This window comes from Eublepharis macularius, chromosome 2 (genome assembly GCF_028583425.1).
Source record: "Eublepharis macularius isolate TG4126 chromosome 2, MPM_Emac_v1.0, whole genome shotgun sequence".
NCBI classification, from domain to species: Eukaryota; Metazoa; Chordata; class Lepidosauria; order Squamata; family Eublepharidae; genus Eublepharis; species Eublepharis macularius.
This window is the reverse complement of record NC_072791.1, coordinates 20,772,078-20,796,055: the sequence shown is the minus strand read 5'-3', so window position 1 is coordinate 20,796,055 and position 23,978 is coordinate 20,772,078. Positions and strand designations below refer to the sequence as shown.

The window sequence follows — 23,978 nt, the reverse complement described above, 5'->3', positions numbered from 1 at the left end:
TGTGAAAACCCTTCTGAATCTAACTTTAATACATAACACATATTCGTCTTACAGATTATGGCACGGATTCCTCCAAAAATTTCCAATATGGGAAGGATTTCCATTAATAGAGCATGATTCCTAATACCTCCCCCCCCATGATGCTCCTGGGGGAGAAGTCTGCTGTGGGAGAGGGAAACTGATGACCCCGCCCCCCTCCAACATGTATGGAGATACTCAGTGGGGTCCAATTCTGCCATTTCGGGCTGTGTTTGGCTGTTCCATTCAGCTATTGGCAGCTCATACGTCTGATGCAAGAGGCTCTTCCAAAAGTGGAGGAGTTTCTGGCATCAGAAGAGGGTTCCTTGTGTACTGGAGGAAGGTGCTCTTGTTAATGGAGCACTAGGATGCAGCCCCATCATCTCAGGTACGGCTGTTCAGGGATGCAAAATTTCATACCTTGAAGCCAGCCTAAGGTTCAGGTTTAAGCAGCTGCAAGGTGTTCAGTAGCTGGAAATGGTTTATAAACCATGAATGCAAAGCCTATATATGCACTGAGTGTTTGGTGTGTGCATGGGAGGGGGGGGGATGCTTCATCAGGGCTCCACATTCCTTTCAAGGAAGCTGTTTCTGAGACCCCCCCTCCCCCCAGCTGCATTTGCGGCTGCACGGGGGAGAGGGATGTGGTGCCCAAAGAGCAACTTGGCAACTTCTGATATATGGAAGAGCTTTCCACTCACACACGGGGGGCGGGGGGGTTGGATTCCAGACTACGCATCTATCTAAATAAGCAATGCAATAGTTACTAATAGAGACAGCAAGAATAGGTGCATTATAAAACTGGAGTAAAGCCCGCTTATATCCATACACTGAAATCATCACGAGGCTTTTACGGATTTTAAAATTTCTAAGCAACACATGGTAGGTAAACAGTACTGCTCTGTTTTACTGATCAATTTTCTTAACATTTACTAGTTTTTCAGAATTTTTTTAATGTTGGAGTTATTTGAAACTGTTCGATTATTTGAAATAATTATTTGAAATTATTTCTCCATTCTCTTTTCCCCCCCTATGCAGGGACGAAATAATTGTCTGAGTGCCAGCCAGACTGATTTGGCTCACTGAGATTCTGGGACAGACACTAGCTAAAAAATTCCCTTGTGAATGAAGCACTGAGTCTCAAAAGTCCTGGGTTCCCCCATCGCTGTCTTTCTAGGAACCGTCTAGCGTAGAAGCACCAGTTGCCGTGGACTGCCATTCCTAGACCGCCTCAAAATGTGGCATTTTTATAAAACTCCCTAGTTATGTGGTTAGCTTCCCAGTGAGAAACAATACGGAGTATTTGTTGCGTTGTTTGCTAGCTGTATGGAATTCTGTTACAGGTCACAGCCACAAAAAGCAGAATACACACTGCACACATACTGAAATCTAAAGGAGCGCAAAAGCAGCTTTGGACATGCTTTTAAAAACTGTTAATAGGAGGTTGTGTGTTTGTATCTATAAGAGTGGTCAGATGAATGTACAGCGGCGATCGCTGTGTAAAACCAGGGTTGTGCACTGTTAGAGCGCACCGCATCATTGGGTATCACAATTTGTACCTGACCAGTGATTCCATTTCCTTTAACCAGTAAAAAAGAAAGATGTTTAAAGTTTAGAATGGAAACTGTATTTCAGAATACAGCACTTATCACACTTATTACCCAGTGTGATTCATTAAACAAGGAGAGGGCACACAAAAGATGGAGGAAAGGAATTGGGAGGGCGGGGGGAAGCATCAAAGCTTTGAACAGTTCCTTTAGTATTTGGTCAGAGCTCCGCATCTCCCCCTGTCCCCCACAAGCAGTCACCTCTTACCTTCTGTCTCTGTTCCAAGTGGCAGCAAGAGAAAACGGAGCACAGACCTTGTATATTGAACTGTGGCGCCTATGTAGAGAGGTCTCTAGACAAATTTGCGTTTAAAGCAAAAAACTATACAAGATAGCACTTTCTGGCCACTAGGCCATGTTTCCTAATCATGCGTCCTATTTATATGGTAGTGGAAAAGAACTTGCTAGTAACCATAAACAAGATTAGCATTATCTGTTACAGGATAAGAAAATAAACCACTTCTAAATGAGATGGGCCATCTGAAAGAATTAGCTAAAAATGACTTGGTTTGCAAATTCCTTTTAAAAACGAAACATTCAACAGTAATATAAATTTCTAAGTCCCTTTAGAATAACTTTGTAGAAAAGATGCTCTTTATGATGTGGATGTAAATTCTGTTTTCCAGATGTTTAAAAAAACTGGATTTTTTAAAAAGCAGATGTGACTAGCCATCTTTCAGACAGCAAGGTTATAGGTATGTTTAAGACCTTCAGAATAATGTTTTGCTTTTGTCTAGCCTGATAATAAAATCAGTATAGTTAGTCCTTTATTGAAAAATTGGGAGAGTAGAAGGGACAATATTTCTGATCTTAAATATTTTGAGTAGCAAGATATATTTTTGGTTAAGTCTTGCACCTGTTTATCTCCCCACTTCTCTACAGCTAATTAGTTCTGATGAAAGAAAAATATAGGAACATAATTTCAAGTGGAATGTATACTGGTTTGTCCCCCAGGCCAATTAAAGTCATTAATGCAATTGTCCCAGAGCTCTAGGCTCCCGGTCTTCCCAAGGAAAAATTTGCCTATCATTTGGAAAAACTGGTATACAGTTGCCTTTGTTAAACACCATTGCATTTTAAGAAGGCCGGGGGGTGGGGGGGAGTCCTTGGAGCCCCCTATTGTGATCCAGTGGGCGTACGTAACAGCACCAGAAAAACAAAATAGCTTACGCTGGTGAAATTATAGCTGCATTGTGTGTGTGAAGATGGGGCACCTGATTATGCTGAGCCTGCATGTCAAACACTCCCACCTTCTTTTTCAAGGTCATGAGTTGGATCCCATAGAGCCTTTCCATTAATGGAAATCCAGCATGATTTCTTTGTCACAGCCTCCTGTTGCAACCCATAATGCTTCCACTCCTAGCATTTTGGGCTAGGTGTGGGGTTGGAAGAGAAACTACACTGCGTAGGATTCAAGCCTATGGCTTGCACTCGGCTACCAGGGAGGTGATTCTTTATAAAGCCTGGGTAAGCGAACAGTGTCACAGACGGGAGATCTCATTTTGCACGTACCCGTGTCCATAATCTAGGACTGGGATGCAAGTGCTCTAAAACCTGGGAACCCACTCACCCCTCCCCTGACACACACACTTGGAACCTCTTCATTCCATGGTGTGTGCGCTCCGAGTCTTCAGTCTTTTCCTTAGCACAGATAGCCTCACGTGGAATGTCTTCAGGCAAATCCACCATTATATTTCAGTGTGGTCTTGTATGGAGTGGAGCAGAGCCTGAGTTCACGCAACTCCAGCACTCGACGAATTTAAGCCCTTTCCAAAAATGTAGCTACTGGGCTTTCTCACCTGCAGAAAGAACATTGAGCAGCTGTACCCTGTTAAGACCAACACAAGACGTAACACACACGCACATGCACGCACACGAGAATTTCTGCGTTTATTGGCAGCAGTGGTTAGATCACTCCTCCTAGAAATGTAGTTAAAATTTCCTTCCCTAGAAACTGCTATTGAGCTTAGTTTTTGAAAAGCAAGCACGTTAATTGCAACCAGGATGGCATGAATCACAAGTAATAGGCTGCACCTTTGCCTTTTCTATGGTAGGCATCTTCACTACAGCGCTTATAGTGCAATCCTAAGGAGAGTTACTCTAGTTTATGCCCATTGAAATCAATAGGTTTAGACTTGTCTTAGGATTGCGCTGTTCATTTGCCTAGTTGTGCACAGAGTTGGACTTCTTAAATTCTTGGGGATAAAAGTCCTTGAAACTCACTGTTCGGCCACTTAAAATAAGCATATAGCTAGTGGTGACTTCCTTCGCCTAGCGTACTAGCCTTTAACCTCTTGGCCCATGTTTATTAGCACTCCAGATGGTCTTTAAAACGGTCACAGCTTGCCCTTCACCTCTTTCTCCTCTTTTTAAAGACGCCCTATTAAAATATAGTTGTAGAATAACTTGGTTTAGAACTGCTGTCTTGTCTCTTTAGGAATGACTCCCGTTGAAGCATACATAAAACTAATTAGTTGTCTACTTAGATTTGTAGGGCAGTTCCTTAATAGGGAAAAACACTTCTGAAAAGGTTTTCCATAAGATCACCTTTTTGAAAAATAATTTTATAAAGGCAAAAGGTTAAAATCTGAAAAGGCCCAAAGTTACATGCTCCTCCAAATGCAACCTCAATGCTGTGTTAATGTAACATTTAAGCTAATAAAACTAAAGTGTACAGAAGAAGCACTGAATTTCTGCTAGTGTCCGCAGGACGTAGTTTAACAATGGACAAATCAATATCTTAACTTTGTAGATAGTGTTCAAGTTTTTCTCTGTTAATACTAAAACATCAAGCCTGGAAATTTTTAGGAATGTTTGGATTTAAACTGTAAAAGATTCCACTGACTTTGGGATATGAAGTATGGTTATGTTGTACATATGAGCTGAAAATGAAATGTGTAGTGCTTTACTGAAATTGTTTACAATGTTGAGTTGAAATGCACAAATGTGTTAGACCTTTTTTCCTTGAAAGCTGCTATGTTGTTAAAAGTAATATGAAATAGACACTTGCTGGTAAGATGGTAAGTTGTGTTGCATCTGGCCATAATATCTCACATTCATACTTTACCTAAAGCCCCTATGTTTTTCTCTGCAACAAAAACTGAAACTTTATTTCATGCCACTTCTAGAATCAAGTTAAATCTAGGGTAGAAAGACGTCGTTAATGCTAAACTCAGGATTTGGACTCTATCTGAACTACATGCAAGAAACACAAAGCTGCTACTGAAAATGGGAAGTACAGGTAGAGTTCCCCTTTCTGTAAAGTGTCCACAACTTACTTGGTATCCTGTCGTTTAAGTTGTGTGATCTCCTCCCTGTCCCACTCCACAACATAAGCTGCAACTTGTGGTGCAAAGGAAATGCACAGTATACTGGGGAACGAAAATGAATTCTGCAAGAGAGGACAGGGGAATTGACATGAGGCTGCCATTTTTAGTGGCAACCGTGTGCTTTTGTAATGCATACTTCTGCCTCTAAAGATCTGTGTAGTTTAGAGCAGTTTTATATGCAAGTTAAGAAAACGTTGGACAGAAGTGGAGGAGTTAACTCACCTTTTAGGATGCTTGAGCTACCTAAACTGCTTTGAATCTCTTTTAGGAGAAAAGCATTTTTAACTGAATAAAAAAAAACCCTGCTCACATTCACTTTAAAGCACTGAGGGTACTCTGGTCAGTGAAGGTTTGACAAGGTAACAGTGTGCATAAAACCTTTGATCACTGGATGAGTCAGAATTGCCTTCTAGCTTTAAACTGGAAGCACTGTAAAATAATGAAATTTGAAATACTTGTTTAAATCTTTTGAGAAAGGGTTTTTAAAAAAAATGTGTTAAGCCAAACTTGAATGCTAAAAGAACTCCCTAGATATTCTTAAAAAGAAATTGTTTTCTATTCACAGCCAAATAACCATAAATCGCTGATTTTTTTTAAAGCTCAGTTTCTGGATGTTTGACCAAATGACTGTGCTTTCAGCTTTCCACTACAGCTCTCCAAATACATTTTATTCACAAAGAGCAGCACTAGAATGTACAGCAGAGGACAAAATTGCCTGTTATGCTACTTTAAAACAGCAACGTGATTCCAGAAGTGCATAGCACATTTCCCAGTAAATGGCTCCTGATTTTTTTTTAAAAAGCCTGTTACAGAACTATGGTTCATTCTGAAAATGTAAAGCTTCTTTGGCATTTTCAAAGTATAAAAAAATAAAATATTGAAACAAACCTTACAGATGTGTAACCATGACTTCTTGACGCATCTTGGAACATAAGCCTGCCTGTGAAACCATCTTTATAAACACAAAGGAGGGAGAAGACTTGTACCTTTCCCAGCTTTACTTCATGTCATGTTGGAGTCTCCATCCTTACTCCTTTCACTCCTTCCAACTTTACTGTGTAGTAACAAGCAAACTGGGGCAGGTGGGGAGCAAAAACCACTCTCATTGTCCGTAACGGACGTCCACAGGGTGCGTCTTCGGTCGGCTGCTCGAGGTTGGGTGTGCGGCTTACCATCAATCTCATCAGCAGTTGGTTGGACCAAGTGATGCCAAGTGCTGGAGCAACACTCTTGCCAGCAGAGCTGCGAAACAGTATTTAGTATAAGTATTTAATCTTTTATTCCACCAATTTCTTATACGAGACTCGACCCCTCCATCCCCCCCCCTCAATCTTGTAAGGCAGGCTAAGATGAGAGGGAATGATTGAGCCAGTGTCACCCAGTATGCTTCATGGCTGTGCAGAGATTTGAACTCCGGTCTCACTAGGTTTTGTCTGACACTAACTGCTAGAGTGGTTCGGCAGGCTTCTCATTAGGGCAGCAAAGTTTAAACAAAACTAATCAAGGCTTCAGCTGCTTGAGCAATGAAGACAAATTTAGATCTGTTACTATAATAACATTAAGGGGATCCTTTGCTTTTCTATCTGAAGTTTTTCTATTAGTGAGCTACATGGAGTGAAAAAAGCAAATATTAAAAACTGCTTTACAGTCAAATCAACAGTTTAAGAGACAACTCCTCTGGATCTTGGATCTTACACAAAATTTAAGATCGTTATCTCCCTTAATCAGACCATTTCTTTAACGGGTGCTAGCATTCATGTTCACTGTAACCTCTTTTCAAATGAAGAGGTGGAGGAGAGCCAGATTTATCCCACTGATGATTTTAAAGGTAGGTGCACTAGCACTGTGGTTTTGTGTTTGCTGCAGGTTTTCCTATCTCCAAAAAAACAAGTTTCTTGTCATGATGTCTGCAGCATTTCCCTTGGCCCAAGTGCTTTCCCAATGGAACAGAAACAGCTTAAAACTCTTATTTCACTTTGAATAGGGTTTGCACACTACATATACTCTCAAGAACTGCATTTCCTGTTGTACTCACCGAGGACTGCTGTGATCAGCACCGGAGCCCTCCCCTATTGTGTCAGTCACCTGGTTATAAAAGAGGTGAAAGGTTTAGAAGGCACACTTTTCTTCATAGGAAATTGATAGAAAATACACTCCATGGAACAAAATGATAACAGGTTGTACAAAGTTTCCCTCTCTACGCATTAAGATGAAGTCCTATAATACAGTTAAAGCACATTGGAAGTGCACACAAGGAGAGGGATTCCTTCCCAAGATGGCCACGAGCTGAAAGCTACGTTTAACAGCGCTCCGCAAGTCTGTTTTTTAAGCTCTTTTATTTGGGACATTGGAAGTGAAGAAAGTGAGCTTAGATCAGAGGAGCAGAAGAGGTGGAATAAAGTGTGGTGGGCTGCCTGGGTAAGCAGAAGAAGTTCACTGAGCAGCTCAATCCCTCCCTCATAATTTTTTTTGGCAACTCTGATGTTGCAAGGATCTGGGGTAGTGGTGGTAGGGTGGGATACCGGACTCCAAGGCCATGCACAAGTAGATTATGATGGGAGGCGAGTGACTTATTTCCATCTCCCTTGCTCACGTTCTGCAGCGATAGGTTTAATGGAATTGTTCGGAAGAGTGCTCTCTTCATGTTTAAGGATCATGAAGGCGTGTATAGTAGACCTCCACTAAAGAAACACCTACAGATAGAACACTCGTGTGGCACTGGCATATGAGCGGCTAATGGGAAAGGATTCCTAACAATCCTAGAGGATGTGAATTCCCAGGAAAGGGGGGGGCAAAATTCTCAGAACAACCCTTCTTGCCACTTTTTGGATTTTTAAATAGCAGAGAATCCTCTAGGAAATTTTTTAAAAATAAAAAGTGACCCCTCCCACCCCAATATAAAGTTTAAACTGCCCATCACACTCTCAAAATGCCTTCTAGTATGTATGTAAGATTAGGGTGCAGGGCCAACTCAGCTCAGGAATAGCGTTGGCATGCAGAAGGGGTCAGGAGGTGATTTGGCCAGAATCTCCCACAATTCTCTGTGGCTTTCACGGGCAGCCGTAGCACAGCTATTCACTATCCTGCTGCTACGGGCGAGAAAGCATTGCTGACTCTACCTGCTAGGTCTCCCTTTCTGGAATTCCACTGACCACCTTCCAAGTGCCCCCCCCCCGCCCACTGTTTAAGCACCACAGATTTACAGTGTCAAGAAACCTTGATGGCCATTCTTCCCAGCATTTTTTTAGGCTATGGATCAGTTCAGACACAACACAGAACCGTAATTTATTAGCCACCTTAATCAAGCAGGAGAAAGGAGAGCATAACAATACTTTAAATACATTTTAACCACAGCTGGCTTATGAAACCAGGATTTGGTTTGCAGATGATCATTTCTATCTTAAGTTTGCCTTGACAAATCCTGGTGCCTTTGCCTTTGCTCAAGACAAACGTCTCTGTAGCTGGGTTGTGAATGAAGCCGACGTCAGGATTAACCCAAAACATCCATGTTTGTATGTCATTCAAAGCCATTATTAAGACAAACCACAGTTAAAAAACCAACTTCAAATCAAGATTTCAGATCCTGTTTTGATGGACTCTGATAATACCCAGTGGAGCAGCCTGCATTATAACCATAGCTACTTCCAACTAAATCTTGGTTTTGTCCTATGTCTGAATTGAGCATAAACCTACAGCAAAGTTAGGCCTGTTGGAATCAACAGTGAAGGCCAAGAGGTCCCTTCTGCCTTCTTACCTGATTAATGCATACCACCGGGGTCCGAAACTTGCTGCTTAACTGGTGAAGTTTTGCTCCAAAGGTCTGCAAGTACTTGGCTTTCAGCACCGAATCCTTAGCGGAAAACTCACATCGAAATAAGGCCGCCATGGAATCGACAACGATCAGGCGCACCATGCCTCGCGCAAGCAGGACATTAATCCTCTTTGTGATGTACTCATGAAAAGTCTCCTGAAACAACCAGGAAGTTTCAGACAGCAGACTGAGGAAGGAGAACAAAAGCTGTGAGCTTGTAAGAACATTCTATAATCTCACTGGAGAGAACTGCAGGCAACAGCTGGGTTCACAGGCAAGCCGAGAATGAAAATCTTGGTACCCTCTGAAGGCACACAATTTTGCTCTCTGATGCTGGAACCAGGTCATAGACCAATCACTGGCCTGGCATGCTGCAGGCAAAAGTTTACTGGCTCAGCAAGTTTTGCACAAGGATTAAACTGATAGGTAAACACTTCTTTATGTCTTTTGATGTAGTGGTTAAGAGCGCGGGACTCTAATCTGGAGAGCCGGGTTTGATTCCCCATTCCTCCACCTGAAGCCAGCTGGGTGACCTTGGGCTAGTCACAGTTCTCTGGAGCTCTCTCAGCCCCGCCCACCTCACAGGGTGATTATTGTCGTGGGGATAATAATGACATACTTTGGAAACCGCTCTGAGTGGGCATTAAGTTGTCCTGAAGGACGGTATATAAATCGAATGTTGTTGTTGTTGTTGTTATTATTATTATTTTGAAGCCAACTTTAATACAGCTGGGAATTAGAGCTGGATCCTATGATACTCTTTAATTAAGTCTTCCTTAATACAGAAATACTTCTTCCTCTGTTGCACAAAAGCTTGGTAGAAGGGAACCATAGGATCCTACATCAGTGCCACATACCAAGCTGAATCACTCGTACATCTATTTAATAATAATAACAACAACAACTGTGCTAATATACTGCTCTTCTAGACAGATTAGTGCTTCACCCAGAGTGGTGAACAAGTTAAGTGTCATCATTATCCCCACAACACAGCTGGCGAGCCGGGGCTGAGAGGAGTGGCTCACCCAAGGCCACCTACTGAGCTCATGGCTGTAGTGGGATTCAAACCAGTACAGTGCTGATTCGCAGCCGAACCACTTAACCACTGTGCTACATACAGCAGCTTTTAGGTATTTATATATTGCTTGGGGCCCCATGAGGAAGAGAACGTGGCTTCTATCATCATTCTCCCCTCTTCCATTTTATGCTCACAACAACCACCCTGCAAGGTAGGCTAGGCTGGTATGTGGCTGGTCCAAGGTCATTTAGCGAGTTTCCACCGCAGAGTATGAATTCCAACCTGGGTCTCCCAGATTTTAGCTCAACACTAACCACTAGTCGATGCTGGCTCTCTAGCCCACTATGGTCTATCCTGACAGGCAATGAGTCTCCAGTGCTTCAGGGAGATGCTTAAAACATTCAACAGATAAATGAACGTGAATTCTACTCGCTGCTGTTACCCTTCCCCAAGCTAATTTACATGCTGGCCGTCAATGAAGGAGACGATATTGCACAGATTAAATTGTTGCCTGCTTCGCGGAGAATGTGTAATAAGCTGTGCAGCCCATCAGGTTCCCAAGAATCAAAGTTCTTATCGTTGTTGTTTTTTCTCCAAAACAAGTTCTACACTCTTATGAGTACAGAGATAAATTTAAAGGTGAAGACGGCGTTTATTGTTCTGGTGAGGAAGGAACAAAACTTGGCAGTGAATCTGGGCTTTGTTGAACTTCTAAAAACAACTTCCCCGTATTCTTGGATACGCAGTCACAAAATGTCTAAATTAAGTTGGCCAAAAAAGCAATCTTAAGCTACTGGCTTTCATGCCCAAGTCAAAACACCCAATGTAGTTTGCTATCAGTTAAAGCTATTCATGCAATCCTATGTAGCTTTGCTCAGAAGCTGCGCTACTGCATTCACTGGTTTGCTCCCAAGCAGGTGCTGATGAGACTACAGCCCAAGTCCCTCTGAAGGCAAAGAGATCTTGAATCAGTTGTAACTGGTTTGAGTCAGTGGTTTCCATTGGATTGACTTAACTGGGTCAGAGCCCAAAAGCTATACAGTCTAAGCTGTGTGAAGGGGATGCCCCCCTGCTCCTACATGAGCTGGCTGGGCCTCCCGGGGAAGGTAATATGGATCACAATTGCTTCTCTCTGCCCTGTCAAAGAGTAATTAATTTGCTCTTGCCAGAATGAAAAGCAGGGAGTTAACGGGCTATGGTTCCAGCCGTTCAAAAACAAAAATAGCCGCAGGCTAGGTAAACTCACAAGAATACTAAAATGACAGCTACTTTTAATAAGCATGCAAGCTTTGCAAAATTGATCTTTTTTAATCCTCAGCCCGTACTTTTCTGCTCTCCTCGGAATCGCAGGTGAAGAGTCCTTCCGAAAACCACCCTCTTGTCCAAATGGCCTGCAGCTGGCTGTGACTGCAAAACTGAGAGGGAAAAGGCACTATACGTATGCTCAGAGGCACCCAGCATTTAAATTCTAAGAGGTCAGGAGCAAGATAAAGTATGCATGAACGCTGAAGATCCACAGGGTTGAATGCAATGATCCGTGAAAGCAAAGATCATGGCTCTGTCCTGTGGTACTCTCCCCTGCTCTGTCCTTTCCGACAGCAGGACACTTTGTTTCCGGGGTTGAGGGATCCACGTGAATTAGTAGCCTACTCATCCAGAGGCTGGATTGGGGAGGGAGAAAGAGACTAAGACTGGAAGGCACTTTCCAGGGAATAAGATGCATTGCAGAGACTTCCTCCTGAGTAAACCTCCTTCTTGCTCCTTCTTGCTCTTCCATCAATACAGCTCCACTGAGGGAAGAAGATGGTGTCACCTCCTTGTCCCTCCTGAACCTTGGGGCTATTCCATCCATAGGCACAGCACAAGTCCAAATTTTTCTGGGGCTGGAAAGGACTGTTGAGGAGAGGGGAATGCGGTGAAGATCCACAAATGTCTGTGCCTTCCTTTGATGCATGGCTTGATCCTATCACTATTTTTTAAAAATTTGTAGTCCCTGCAAGCAGGCTCAGAGCAGATTGCGTCCGTTTAAAATTACAGAAATAAACGATTAAAATGGGTAGCATAAAGGAGCAGTTGCCAATTTCACAACCCACCCTCAGCAGCGCATAGTGAACAATGCACAGTAAGGAAACGCAGAGAAGTTGGAGAGAGAGAGAGAGATCAGCCCACGGCAAACTTCACCACTCTGGATTTGAACCTGGATCTCCTCAATCCTAATCTAATTCTCTCACTAATACTGCTGCTGCTGCTACTATATTAGCTGACAGTAGTAATTCACTACTACTGCTACTAAACTAGCTGTCAGTAGTAACATTTACTCTGATCAGCAGCAACTCAAAAACCTTTAAACTTGTTGTGGAGAAACGCCCTTGTGGTTTCTGGAGTTACCTTTCTATGGGCTGCAGAGGGGAGGGGCCAGTTCTGGAGTGGAATGTGATTGGAGGGAGAGCGAGTCAGTTGGTGGAGGGGAGTTGGAAGTTGACAGTTGGTGGCGGAGGAGTTGAGGGGGAGATGGCTCGGAGGGGAGAGGTAGATCTAGTGTAACCCCAGGTATCAAAGGACTGGGCCTGCCCTACACAACGTCTCATTAGGGCATGAGAGAGATAGAGTAGGGGTTTCTTTTCAGTTTGTATTATTCCTTCTGTTCACTGTATATTTGCCTGTGTATAGTTAGCAGTTCAATAAATGAGTTGGAATTGATGACGGAGGAAAGCTCTTCTGTTCCACATAGCCCCCCAACCACTTGGGCCCACTAGCAGAGGAGGGGGGTTAGGAGGCTGTCCCGCCTAACCAGGACCCCATACAGAGACAGTGGTGGCAGTGAATATCCAGGGGCAGGGAAGGGAGACAGCCCCTTCAGGTGCCTGGCCAGAGGCAGAAAGGGAGGGGTAGGCAGAGCGGGGTCTACCAGTGGGAGGAAAGGCCCCGTTCCGCCACACTTGTCATACTAGGGTTTGTTGTACCAGGGATTGAAATTTCTCTCTGTTACCTTCTTTTCTCTGACTCGCATGAACTTTCTAACGTGTCAGACAGAAAAAAGGTCTTTAACAACCATCCGAGAGCCTTTTATTGGACCCCCTGGGACCCTCTGCATGCAAACCAGGCACTCTACCACTGAGCCAGAACCCTTCCCTATTGCATGCTCCATGGATGAGTTACAGCCCTTGCCTGGTTACTTCCCATCAGCCCAAAAGCTAGTCAAGGAGAAAATTGGACACTATTAATATAATGACATTTACAGGGCAATCTACTCCGAAGCCATATGCAACATATGGGTGCATTTTTCTTTATTTCTGACACCCATCTTAGTCATTGTCAGAGCTCCTTACAAACACACTTTAAAAATATCCTACCATAGTTGGAATATTTTATATTAGAAGTGTGAACAATGGGCAGCATTCCACTTTAAAGGCAGGTGGGGAGAGAAACAGCCATTCGTCAGAAAACAGAAGTGAATAAGCCTCGGCAATAGGCATTGTTGGAAAATTAAATCAATCTCTTTGTTGTGCAGATGGATACGACACAGGACAAGCCAAATGGAAAAGAGAATGGCTTTTGCAAAGCAATTGATTAAGCAAGGTCAATCTATCTTTCAAAGCAGAGAACAATACAATAAAAAGGCTACACTAGGAAAGAAACACTCAGCATTGCGGCCAAGGGGAGCAAGTATGTTGCAGTGCGGCAGAATGTGATGTTGGTTGCAGAAATCCAACTTCTCTAGCACGGGATTTTGTCCACCATAAACTCACACAAATTTCTAACCATTACAGTTGAGAAAATCTGAAAGTGTTTTGTACAATTTAATAAGTCAAGTCACAGAGAAGCACAAGCAGCTATGCGGAGCTCTGGAAACCTTATACCGGGGGTACCTTACATGGTACCCATGGTCACTATCGTGTCCTCCAAATGTTTTACAAAGGGGGCGGGGCCAAATGGCCCCTTCTTACATGCCCAGTGTAAGGCCGATTGCCACCTTGGGGTCAGGTAGCAATTTTCCCCAGGCCAGTTTGGCTAGGGATCGTGACGGTGTTTTGCCATCTTCTGGGCATGGAGTAAGGGTCACTGGGTGTGTGCGCGGGGGGGGGGGGGAGGTATTTGTAAATTTCCTGCATTGTGCAGGGGTTAGACTAGATGACCCTAAAGGTTCCTTTCAACCCTATGATTCTATGAAATGGCACTTTCGCCCAGACGGGCTTCTGATTGGCCGCTGCAGATCTGATTGTTTGAATAAAATCTTTAAAATATTGCTTTAAGAGCAGTTGCCACCACAGCACAGGACTCTACAGTGAATAACTGAAGATAAGCTGTGTGTATATGCAAGAAAATAATTTAATAATCCCCGTAAACATTGGTGGAGATTCCTAGTTACCCTCTCTTGCTTGTCTCCTTTAATGCTAATTCCCCCCATCAGTTACGGAGGTCTCCTGTTTGGGTAACAGTGTCTGTGAGCTCTCTAAGGACTCGCCTCTTCTGAATGTTGTCATGTGTCTCCATACCTCACTGACGTTCACTACGTGCCATCTCCTTTTGTGCACCAGAATCCTTTCACTAAAATTTAAGAAAAAGCTAATTTTGTATTCTGTAACGATCTTCTGACCTTTCGGGTTAATATTTACTGTGACATGATATCCATGGAGATGAGTCATTCATTCATAAGCCAAAGGCTCTCTCAACATGAATAATGATTAATTTATCAATAGCCTTTCCTGCCATTAAAAAGAGTCCCGCCTCGAGTGTTTATTTTCATCAGTACAAAACTGGATTTCATGGCTTGAATCCACTGCAGCATTCCCAGGGGCAGATGGATTTCTACCCACGGAGCATAACTTTCTCACCTCCTCTCTCCTGCTGTAGTCTGAAACACTCCTCCTCCAGAAACAGCATGGAACGGGCCTATGAGGTGGCAGGGGAGGGGTGGAAATCCTTTTGCTCACAGAAACAAAATGCTGGATCCAAGGCAAAAATTTCAAGCAGGACATCTAAGAGCTGCCCAGTTACTTACAATATCTGCCGCGTGTTCAACAAAAATGCTGTTTCCAAACTTTATCTTCTGCACGACGTCGTGCGGAACGTCAGCTCTCAGTTGGGGCTGGCATTCAATCAGTTGCTGGAGGCGCTTATGGGGGAAAATGTCTTCCGTGCAAATGTAAACAGCACCTGCAATAGAAGAGAAATTTGGCAACGGTTCTCTTCTCGCAGCAGCTGACCTCAAAAGCATTGCTACGACTTTGGTTTTGTGGCACAATTGCAGAAGGACTTTGTAACAAGTTCGGTCCTTTTAAAATTCTCTTCTGATTGCTAGGCTGCCGTACCACTGAGAGGTATTATCAGACTGGAAGAAAGACTCTTACAGCGCAATCCTAAGCAATGCTATTCACTTCTAAGTCCACTGAAGTCAGTGGGCTTAAAAGGGTGTAACTCTGCTTAGGATTGCACTGTTAAAGCTTGTTTGCCCTTCAGTATCATTGGTGCACTAAGCCCAGGACTTTATGCAAACTACAATAATAAAAAACATAGGAAACGCATGGACTGCAATATAGGAAGCAGAATTTATTTTATGAAAAAAATACACAAATGTGCACCATTTATATTGCTGCACTCAACTTTTCTTGGTGCAACATTCAGATTTTCAGAGGGCAAAATGTTCACATTTCTCCCGACACAGCCTTGACTAAGCCCTATGTCTCTGCTTTTCAACCCTTCGGGGATCCAAAACAGCGTTTACCATTCTTCCCTCTATTTTAGTCTCACAAAAACCCCTGTGAGGTACATTAGGCTGAGAGTGTGTGACTGGCCCAAGATCACCCAGTGAGCTTCAATGGCAGAGTGGGGATTTGAATCTGGGTCCCCCAGGTCCTAGTTAATGCTCTAACCACTACACAATACTAGCTCTTGAGAGAGCTTAGGCCTCAAACCTGGCAAGGAAGCAGGCAGGAGTACGTTACTTACCAGATTCTAGTCCACCATATTTATATGGATATTGCACAGAAAGGCTCAACTGCAAGCCAATTTGGGTCTTCCCAGCTGAGCTCTCGCCAGCAATTTCGGTAATCCCTGTCAGAGGAATGCCACCTCTTAGCAAACTGTCTAGAACGGAGCAGCCCAGGCTTAACTTTTGGTGTTGGGACGTGCTATGGTCCTCATCTTGGAAGAGCTGTAATGCTACAGGACAGATTTAGAAGAGAGAGGGGTGTAATGATTTGCCTTTGTATCTTGGATTCAGCTCCACCTTACGTTACCTTTAACTTATACTTCGGAAAGGTTCTGGTCATAACCGACACTTTTTAAATGTCCATTCACACAGAGCTTCAGGTGTTCTCTACTTTATCCAAGTTTTTACCTCAAGAACATCTTTGCCTTTTGTGTTTGTGTGACCTATATATTGCTGCCTCCTTGACTCCCTCAAAAGGTTTCACTGCCACAAAAGGATTTTGCCTTAGACCTCCTCAGTTTAACTGGTCATATAAGGCTGATTCCGTACACATTGGATAATACACTTTCAATGCACTTTATCAATCGTTTGAGGTGAATTTTTTGTTCCACACACGAAAAAATCCGTTCCAAATGATCTATAAAGAGGATTGGAAGTGCATTATCCAATGTGAGTGGAATCAGCCTAAGAGGGCTTGTTATAGATAGTAGTTCGACAAAACAGGCAGAATATGAGAGTAGTTGTGAGGTAAAAAAAGGATATTTTTTTCTTAAAGGTAGAATTGATTCATCATAAGTGTGATTGCAGAGTATTGATAAGTGTATTGGTTTCAGAACAGTTCTTAAGCTTGGTGGTTTCAAAAATAATCGTAATTTACTAAAGGTGACTCAGTGACACAGAGTAATTTTCCACACAGACCTTCATTAACAGAATAAACCCTCACTTCATCCACACAGGCACAGATTTACTCAAGCCTTCCCACATAGTTTGCCTGACCTAGATAGAATAATCTCTCTCTCAGATACACTCAGACGGCCCCAAGAGCACATGCAGTTTGCCTGACTTAGACAGAATTAGGCTCTCAGGCTTCCAGAGTTTGCCTGGTTTAGCCAGAATCCTTTCTCTGAGGGCCAAACTACAAGTGACAAATGACACAGGTTGGACACTTGTCAGCTTCCCTCAAGTTTTGATGGGAAATGTAGGCACCTTGGTGGAATGTTGGACAAGTGACAGTTGAAAAGTCCATTGAACAGCAGTCGGAGAGCCAAGCTGCAAGGCCAGGACGCCTACATTTCCCATCAAAACTTGAGGGAAGCTGACAAGTGTCCAACCTGTGTCATTCGTCACTTGTAGCTTGGCCCTCAGACACGCAAAGAATGGCTCCAAATCATTCATCAGATTGCACTCCATTCACCCATTCTCCTTCTTTCCTCAAGAGGCCTACATTTTAACTCACAGCAACAATGACTAAAAACCCAATAAGCAAAAATAAAATCTGAATTAAATAATACTACACGCAAAACATTACAGAGGGAGAAGTAGCCATTGACGGTTTCCCTGGGAGAAAGTGTAGAACCACCTGCCGTGCCTTTCTTGGAAGGCGACACCTTTCAAATGCAGACTGTTCCCTCTTAATAGTCACCTCACGTACATCGGACCCAAACCAAGGACGCTAGCACAAGTTTGATCAAAAGTGGGAGGCCTGGGGCAGCTGCTAAGGGGGCAGTGACCACGATTCCCTCCTAGACAGGCAAAGTTCAGACCAGTTTGCATACCTATACAAACAAATGGTCTGGAGTCTCTAATCTGCGAGTGGAAGGCATTCATGGACACCTTCCTTTTCTTCCCAGCAGTCCCCCCATGACCTCTAAAAGGTTAGATAATGGGGAGCCTGGGGGACAAAATGCCAGTAGCGTCAGACAGAAAGGCCTGCTGTCCTTTTCAGCTGGTAAAGCTGCTTGCAGAAAAAGGCGGGAGTCACAAAGGCCTGTTGAGAGAAGATCCACTTCTGTGAATAACCTTGCGTTCCAGGTTTAAAGAATCCAACCCTCTACAGCCCTGTAACCAAGATCTTGGGGGTTTTACTTGAAGATACATCCTGAGATACCCACACCTTTATCCCCAACCCAATAAATCTCAGGTTCTTTGAACAGCTCATCTCTCCGTTCAAAAAGGTTTGAAAGCAAGAAACCGACGCTCTTGTCATAGACGAGGCACGCAAGTGTCACCTCTTCTGAAGATATGCATAAATGGCTTCCAGTTGTTTAAAAAACTCCTTATCCTTTATGAACATTTTGCTATTGCTGTTGGTAGCTGTTCTGGAATAATAACTGTTTTTCAACATGGGCAGAGAATTCAGAAGCGTTCCAGCTACACTTGTATTTATTTATTTATATTTATATTTGATTTATATTCCACCCTCCCCACATCAGCAGGCTCAGGGCGGATTACAACTAAAATTTAAATTGCCTATCACAATGTATATGATTTAAAACCACAAAACATTTAAATACCATAGTTAAAATACATATATATAAACACAGCGGCACAATGATCTAGCCAACCACCTTTTTAGCCCTCTCCAGAGCAATTTGGCAGGGAAATATGTGAGAAATGGAGGGTGTCACTAGTAAGGAGGGCATTACTTTTCAAGCCACTCTGTTCTTTCAATGAATTCTGGGCCATCATAAATAGTTCTCTCTCTCTATTTATTTATCAATCACTCATCATTCTCACCAAGAGCCAAGGCAAATTACAAAATACCAAAATAAAACCTACCAGAAAGCATAGACCATCCAACAAACAGGACTTGGATTGCAACCCCTGGTGGGTTTTTCATGGCAAGTGACTAACAGATGGTTTGCCATTGCCTGCCTCTGCAACCCTGGTCTTCATCAAGACCAACCCTGCTTAGCTTCTGAGATCTGACAAAGTCTGGCTCATCCGGGCTATCCAGGTCACAGCAGGAGTAGGATTACAGAATTAGAAAACAATACAAACTGAAAACTGTCCATGGGATGGCATACTATAAACCAGGGCTTTTTTTCTGGGAAAAGAGATGGTGGAACTCAGTGGTAGAACTCAAGACCTCACAATGACGTCACTTTGGGTCAGCTGGAACAAGGGGGGAGTTTTTTTAAAGTTTAAATTGCCCTCGGCGAAAATGGTCACCTGGCTGGTGACCCCGCCCCCTGATCTCCAGAGGGGAGTTTAGATTGCCCTCTGCACCGCCAAGTGGCACGGAGGACACTCTAAACTCCTCTCTGTCTGGAGATCAGGGGGCGGGGCCACTGGCCATGTAATCATTTTTAAGAGGTGCTGGAACTCCATTCCACCACGTTCTCACTGAAAAAAGCCCTGCTATAAACAATGTAGAGAGCAGATTGCCAAGGGAGAAAACAGTGTCCCCAGTTAAAATTGCCCCTGCTTAACAATAGGCTCTTTATCTTAACTTTCAACCTGCTTCAAACTAAGGTTAATCCTTTTTAGTGTATAAACAAGTCAGAACCCCAAAACAAGCGATATGTCTTCTCTTGGGGCAACTAACTGACAGTGTAGTCCTAAACAGAGTTGACACCACTGGGCATACATGGGTGTAACTCTGCACAGGATTGCACTGTCGAGTGGCCAACAGCCCATCCTAGGCTGCGACTCCAATCTAAGCTGCTTGCCATAACACTTGCTGTGCAAACCTATAAAGAGTTAGCCCCAATGAAATCAAAATTTAGTATAAACACCCCTGCCCATCACAGGGTTATAGACCAAGGTGCATTCTTCTCCAAAAAAGAAAACCATTACCTGTAAGGACTGAGTTCTTTCTCACTGCATTAGAAACAGCTCTTAGTAGGTATTGTATATCCACACTGGACAATTTTGTCAGCCTTTGCAAATCGGCTCCTGAAAGATTCAAAATCTCTTTGATGGATCTTAGGTTAGCTGCAATGAGAAGAGTAACCAGTTTAATTTTGTCCATACCTATAGTAATGTTTATTTTAGCCTTTTAAGTGCTGTAGCCAGAGGAAGTTGTTGCATTTATTGCTTGGTAGATGCAGATCTCATTTGGAGCATTTCAAATCAAGTGGCAGCTTCATCTCAGGTATGCTTTACTCAAGAGGTTCTACGGAATTCTCTAGAACTTACACTCAAGGAAGCACACAAAGCGTCACAGCCTTAAAGCACAACTCTAAGCACTTATATCCTTCTATGTCTGTTATCTTCAATGAATTTAGAAAGGTGTGATGCTGCTTACGATTGCAATGTTAAACTGCAATCCTAAAAATACTTTCCTGGGAGTAAGCCCCATTGAATAGACTCAAACAAAATTCTGAGTAGACCTGCTCAGAACTGTTCTCTTGTCAATTAAATCTTGTCAGCTTCAATGGGGTTAGACATTCCTAAGCTTGCACAGAAGCCAACAGGCAGCCACTTTATAGAAAAAGCAGAGGTGCTGCTGAAATCAGGATTTATTTTTAAGTAAACAAACAGAATCAGACTGGAAAAGTAAACGAGCATTTAGCAAGCATTAATTGCATTTAGCCAGCCATGAACTCAGATGACCACTTTCCCCAAGCCAAAAGAGTATGTAGCAAAACTCGAGTATAGTAATTAAACCCATGACACGGAACATGCGTGCAAATATGGGACGAGAAACTCAAGAGATAAATTTACCTTTTTTAATAGCTGCAATCACCCTGGGGTTCACGTCAAGCTGATCCCAGTCCATTCCCTGACAAATGCTACCAAACGTCCTGCAATAGGGAAGACACAGCAAATATAAATAGCGTGTGTTTTTTTTCAAAACAAAGAGGGGTACAGAAGAAGGGAGGGGGATAACAGGGTCCAAGGAACAGTAAAATTTTGCACTAAAGTGTACACACAACATACCTTCATCAGAGTTCATCAATGTTAAAATGAAGATGGCATCTAATATTCCAGCTTCTGTGTACCTGTGTACCTTTGTACCTGTGTAAATACATTCTTTTTCTACAGAGTGTTCACTTTTAGATCAACTAAAGATCAAAACGAGGGGGCTCCATGCACATTCTTACTGCTATATCTTAATATGGTTTAATGCTTCTATACAGATCATTTCTATTTCTATTTCTTTTAACTATTATACCAAAGTTTCCATATCTTGTGTTCTACCGCATCAGTGATATTTAAGCATTTTCCATCTTATCGGATCCTAACCTTAGATTCAGTCTAGAACAATATATCAATATACTATCTTATTCAGATTTCTGAAACGAAAACATTTTATGCATTTTCTTCTTTGTAAGTAAAATAATTCCCCCATTTCTCTTCGAATTCACTCATTGGTCTTCTGTTTAAATAGCTTGTCAGTTTCGCCATCGCTGCGTATTCTGCCATCTTGTCTTTCCAGATTTCCCTAGTTGGGCATTCTTCTTCTTTCCATCTGGTTGCAAATACCACCCTAGCTGCCGTCAGTAAATATCTAAATAGTTCGTGTAGTTTTCTATCTACATTTTCTGGTAGTATTCCCAACAGCATAGTTTGGGGGTTCATGGCAAACTCAAATTTTAAAAGCTTTTGCATCTCAGCATGTATTTCTTTCCAGAAGCTTTTGCTTTTGTGGCCAATATAAATAAAATGTTGATCAGAAAGAGAGGTAGCAGGGAGATTGTTCCTTTAATTTAGGGAGAAAGTTTCTCCAGTGGGCAGGTTGTTGGCCATTGGGATTAAGTTAAGCAAACTCCTAGCAGCATCTTAAGGGCCATTCAATTCGGCCTCAAGTCAGCAGCAACGTCTCACTCATAATCTCCTCCTGCACTATTCCAAGCCTGGTCCAACCCAAGTGGCACGTCCATTTGCTCCTGAGCTGTTTTTATGACCCAATCTGCCCCAATGAGGGGGCAAACTTCAATGTGAGCCACACTCTCTGATCCAAATGCACAGTACTAGTTCCCAGTTTTCATTTTTTTTTTAAAGTCCCTACTGCTTTTCATTGCAGAGTTGTAAGGGGAAAGGTGCAGCTTGCACCTTTCTCCTTATAACTTAGACCTAAAAAGCAACTGAAAGCTGTACACAACTAGATTGTTGTAATGTTACAGCAATATAGCAATTCTCTCTCTCTCGTTCATATTTTAAAGCCAGGAAAAGTCCTCTGCGGTGTGGGGGAGGGGCATGTGGAAGCAATGGGAGCCAAGGCAAGGAAAACGGTGCCAGATGCTTCGCTAATGAGTTAGGGACTATAGACTTCACCACTATGTTGCCTTACATATTATCTGTTGCTTTAAATATGTACACCTATATACTACCTGTGCTTCATGTTGTCTGTCAGTCCTGGAATTCATTATGTCTGGTTTCAGTATTTCTTCAACTCTGTAATGGATCCTTGATAAATGCAAACTTGTATTTATTTACTCTATGGCATTGTTTATGGAAATGTCCTTGATACCGATTGTACTAATCTCACACTGTGTAATCTGCCTTGAGTCTCAGTGAGAAAAGTGGACTATAAATGACATAAATAAATAAATATGTATAAAGAATCAGTCTCTCTCAAAAGATCATACCACACAAAGTTTGGGAAACATCACAGCAAAGCAGCAGAAAACTCTAAAAGTGGACAATTTGAGGACAGCATCTATGAATGCTCTCCAAGTGCTGTTGTGAAGAAGTAGAAAAAATAATCTAGCCTAATACTATAGAATAGGAAAAAAAGTTTTCTTTATTCGCTCTCCTGTCCATTGTCTCCACAAGTATTTTATAAACCTATATCACAGCCCCAGATGACATCTTTTTCTAATTTAAAGGCATTCTCTTTTAGTAAAGGTGACCCAAACTCCAGATCATTTTGGTTGCCCTTTTCAAATCTGTGATATTCCTTTTGATGTGGACTGACCAGAACCGTCCAAGACATTCCAACTGCAGCAGTCATTTCATTTTTGATTTCTTACTGTATTGCATCTATCAGACTGTAATCCAGTATTTTAAACTATTAACCATCTTGAGTGTGTTGGCAGAAGAGTGGTACATAGATGCAATAAAACTCTAAGTATGCCCCTCTCCCAAGCATGTGCTTGGTAAAACCAAGCCACCCACAGGTAACATATGGATTTTGACATACTTGGTGAACTTTGGTTGTCAACCTCCAGAGAGTGGCTGGAGATCTCCTTGAATTACAATTGATCTCCAGACCACAGAGATGAGTTCCCTGGATAAAATGCAGGCCTGGAGTCTAGTAGCACCTTAGAGACTAACCAGATTTTCAGGGTCACTGTCCTGCCCAAACCCTGCCCTCCCCGGGATCCATCACCACCAAATCTCCAGCCTCCAGGAATTTCTCAGCCTGGAGCTGGCAACCCCACTTTCCCAGGAATCCAGGAAAATACGACTTTGTAGAGAACTCTTTAAGGTACAACACGGTTCCCCCTTCTTACTACCCAGGAGCAAGTCCCGTTGCAACGAACAAGCCTTACTTCTGGGTAAACGCTGAGCAGCTTTTCCGACTACAGTTCTAACCCAAAGCAAAAGGCAGGCGGTCGCATTTATTAAGACCAGCAAAATAAACACAAAAATAAACGGAAGCTCTTTATCAGGCTGGAGATTTAACAGGGCTATCCTATGCAGATTTACACCAGCCTAAGCCCACGGAAATCAATAGGCTTAGACTGGAGTAACTCCGTCTGGGATTGCATTGAAAATGTGGGCAGGGGGAGATCAAGATACTTCAAGCCATGACTTTGAGGCCTGCATCTACAGCCACAATTAAGAGATCCACAAATCAGCCAATGGGAGAAAAAATGCACTACGCGGCAACCAATCAGAAGATACCATCCCTGAATCCCACCCGACCATCCCTCAATTACCTTAATTGCTTTCCCCATCAGATTGCAGCGCCTGCTTAATCGCTTTCCCCGCTACTTGTTCCCAAGTGGATATGGCGTCGGCTGGAACCAGTTTTTGTAATAAAACAACTCCCATAAAACAGTCAACCGCAGCCAAGTCCATTCAGTTAAGAATGATCTGGGCCCGCGCAAGTGGGTAGCCAATCACAGAACACTGAGGAGAACTTCCAACCAATCAGACTCGAGAAAATGGTTCGCAATCCGAGTGAGGCCACTCCCTTCTCTCTCCGCTTCAGCTAAACTAAACTACGCCTGCTTTAGCCCTAAATTTGAGTGGAACTGCACATGCGCTTTCACTGCTTTTCTCCCGCCCCTTTGCGTTATATGCTTTAGAGCGACCGATTGGCTGAGAAGGCCACGTCGAGAGGGTGGGGCGCTCTGCCCACCTCTCC

The 23,978-nt window shown here is 42.9% G+C and overlaps 2 protein-coding genes across 4 annotated transcripts in view; one reads left to right on the top strand and one right to left on the bottom strand.

Annotated features, from left to right (window-relative positions):
* The window catches only part of KLC1 (kinesin light chain 1), a 51,898-nt gene extending 46,052 nt beyond the window's left edge, over positions 1–5,846 (top strand). For all 3 annotated transcript variants that reach the window (XM_054970725.1, XM_054970726.1, XM_054970724.1), the window contains one exon: positions 1,057–5,846. In XM_054970725.1, coding sequence (XP_054826700.1) covers positions 1,057–1,104 — 48 coding nt within the window. In that variant the 3' untranslated portion in view covers positions 1,105–5,846. The remainder of the gene's footprint in view (positions 1–1,056) is intronic.
* Positions 3,341–23,668, bottom strand: XRCC3 (X-ray repair cross complementing 3). The gene is made up of 10 exons (XM_054970728.1): positions 23,548–23,668; positions 20,384–20,463; positions 19,514–19,651; positions 15,733–15,945; positions 14,786–14,940; positions 8,709–8,921; positions 6,990–7,039; positions 5,941–6,196; positions 4,904–5,016; positions 3,341–3,424 (listed from the first exon to the last, which is right to left on the bottom strand). Exons 2-8 carry the CDS (start codon positions 20,436–20,438, stop codon positions 5,962–5,964), a joined length of 1,059 nt encoding a protein of 352 aa, XP_054826703.1. The 5' UTR covers positions 20,439–20,463; positions 23,548–23,668; the 3' UTR covers positions 3,341–3,424; positions 4,904–5,016; positions 5,941–5,961.
* Between the last annotated feature and the right edge of the window lie 310 nt (positions 23,669–23,978).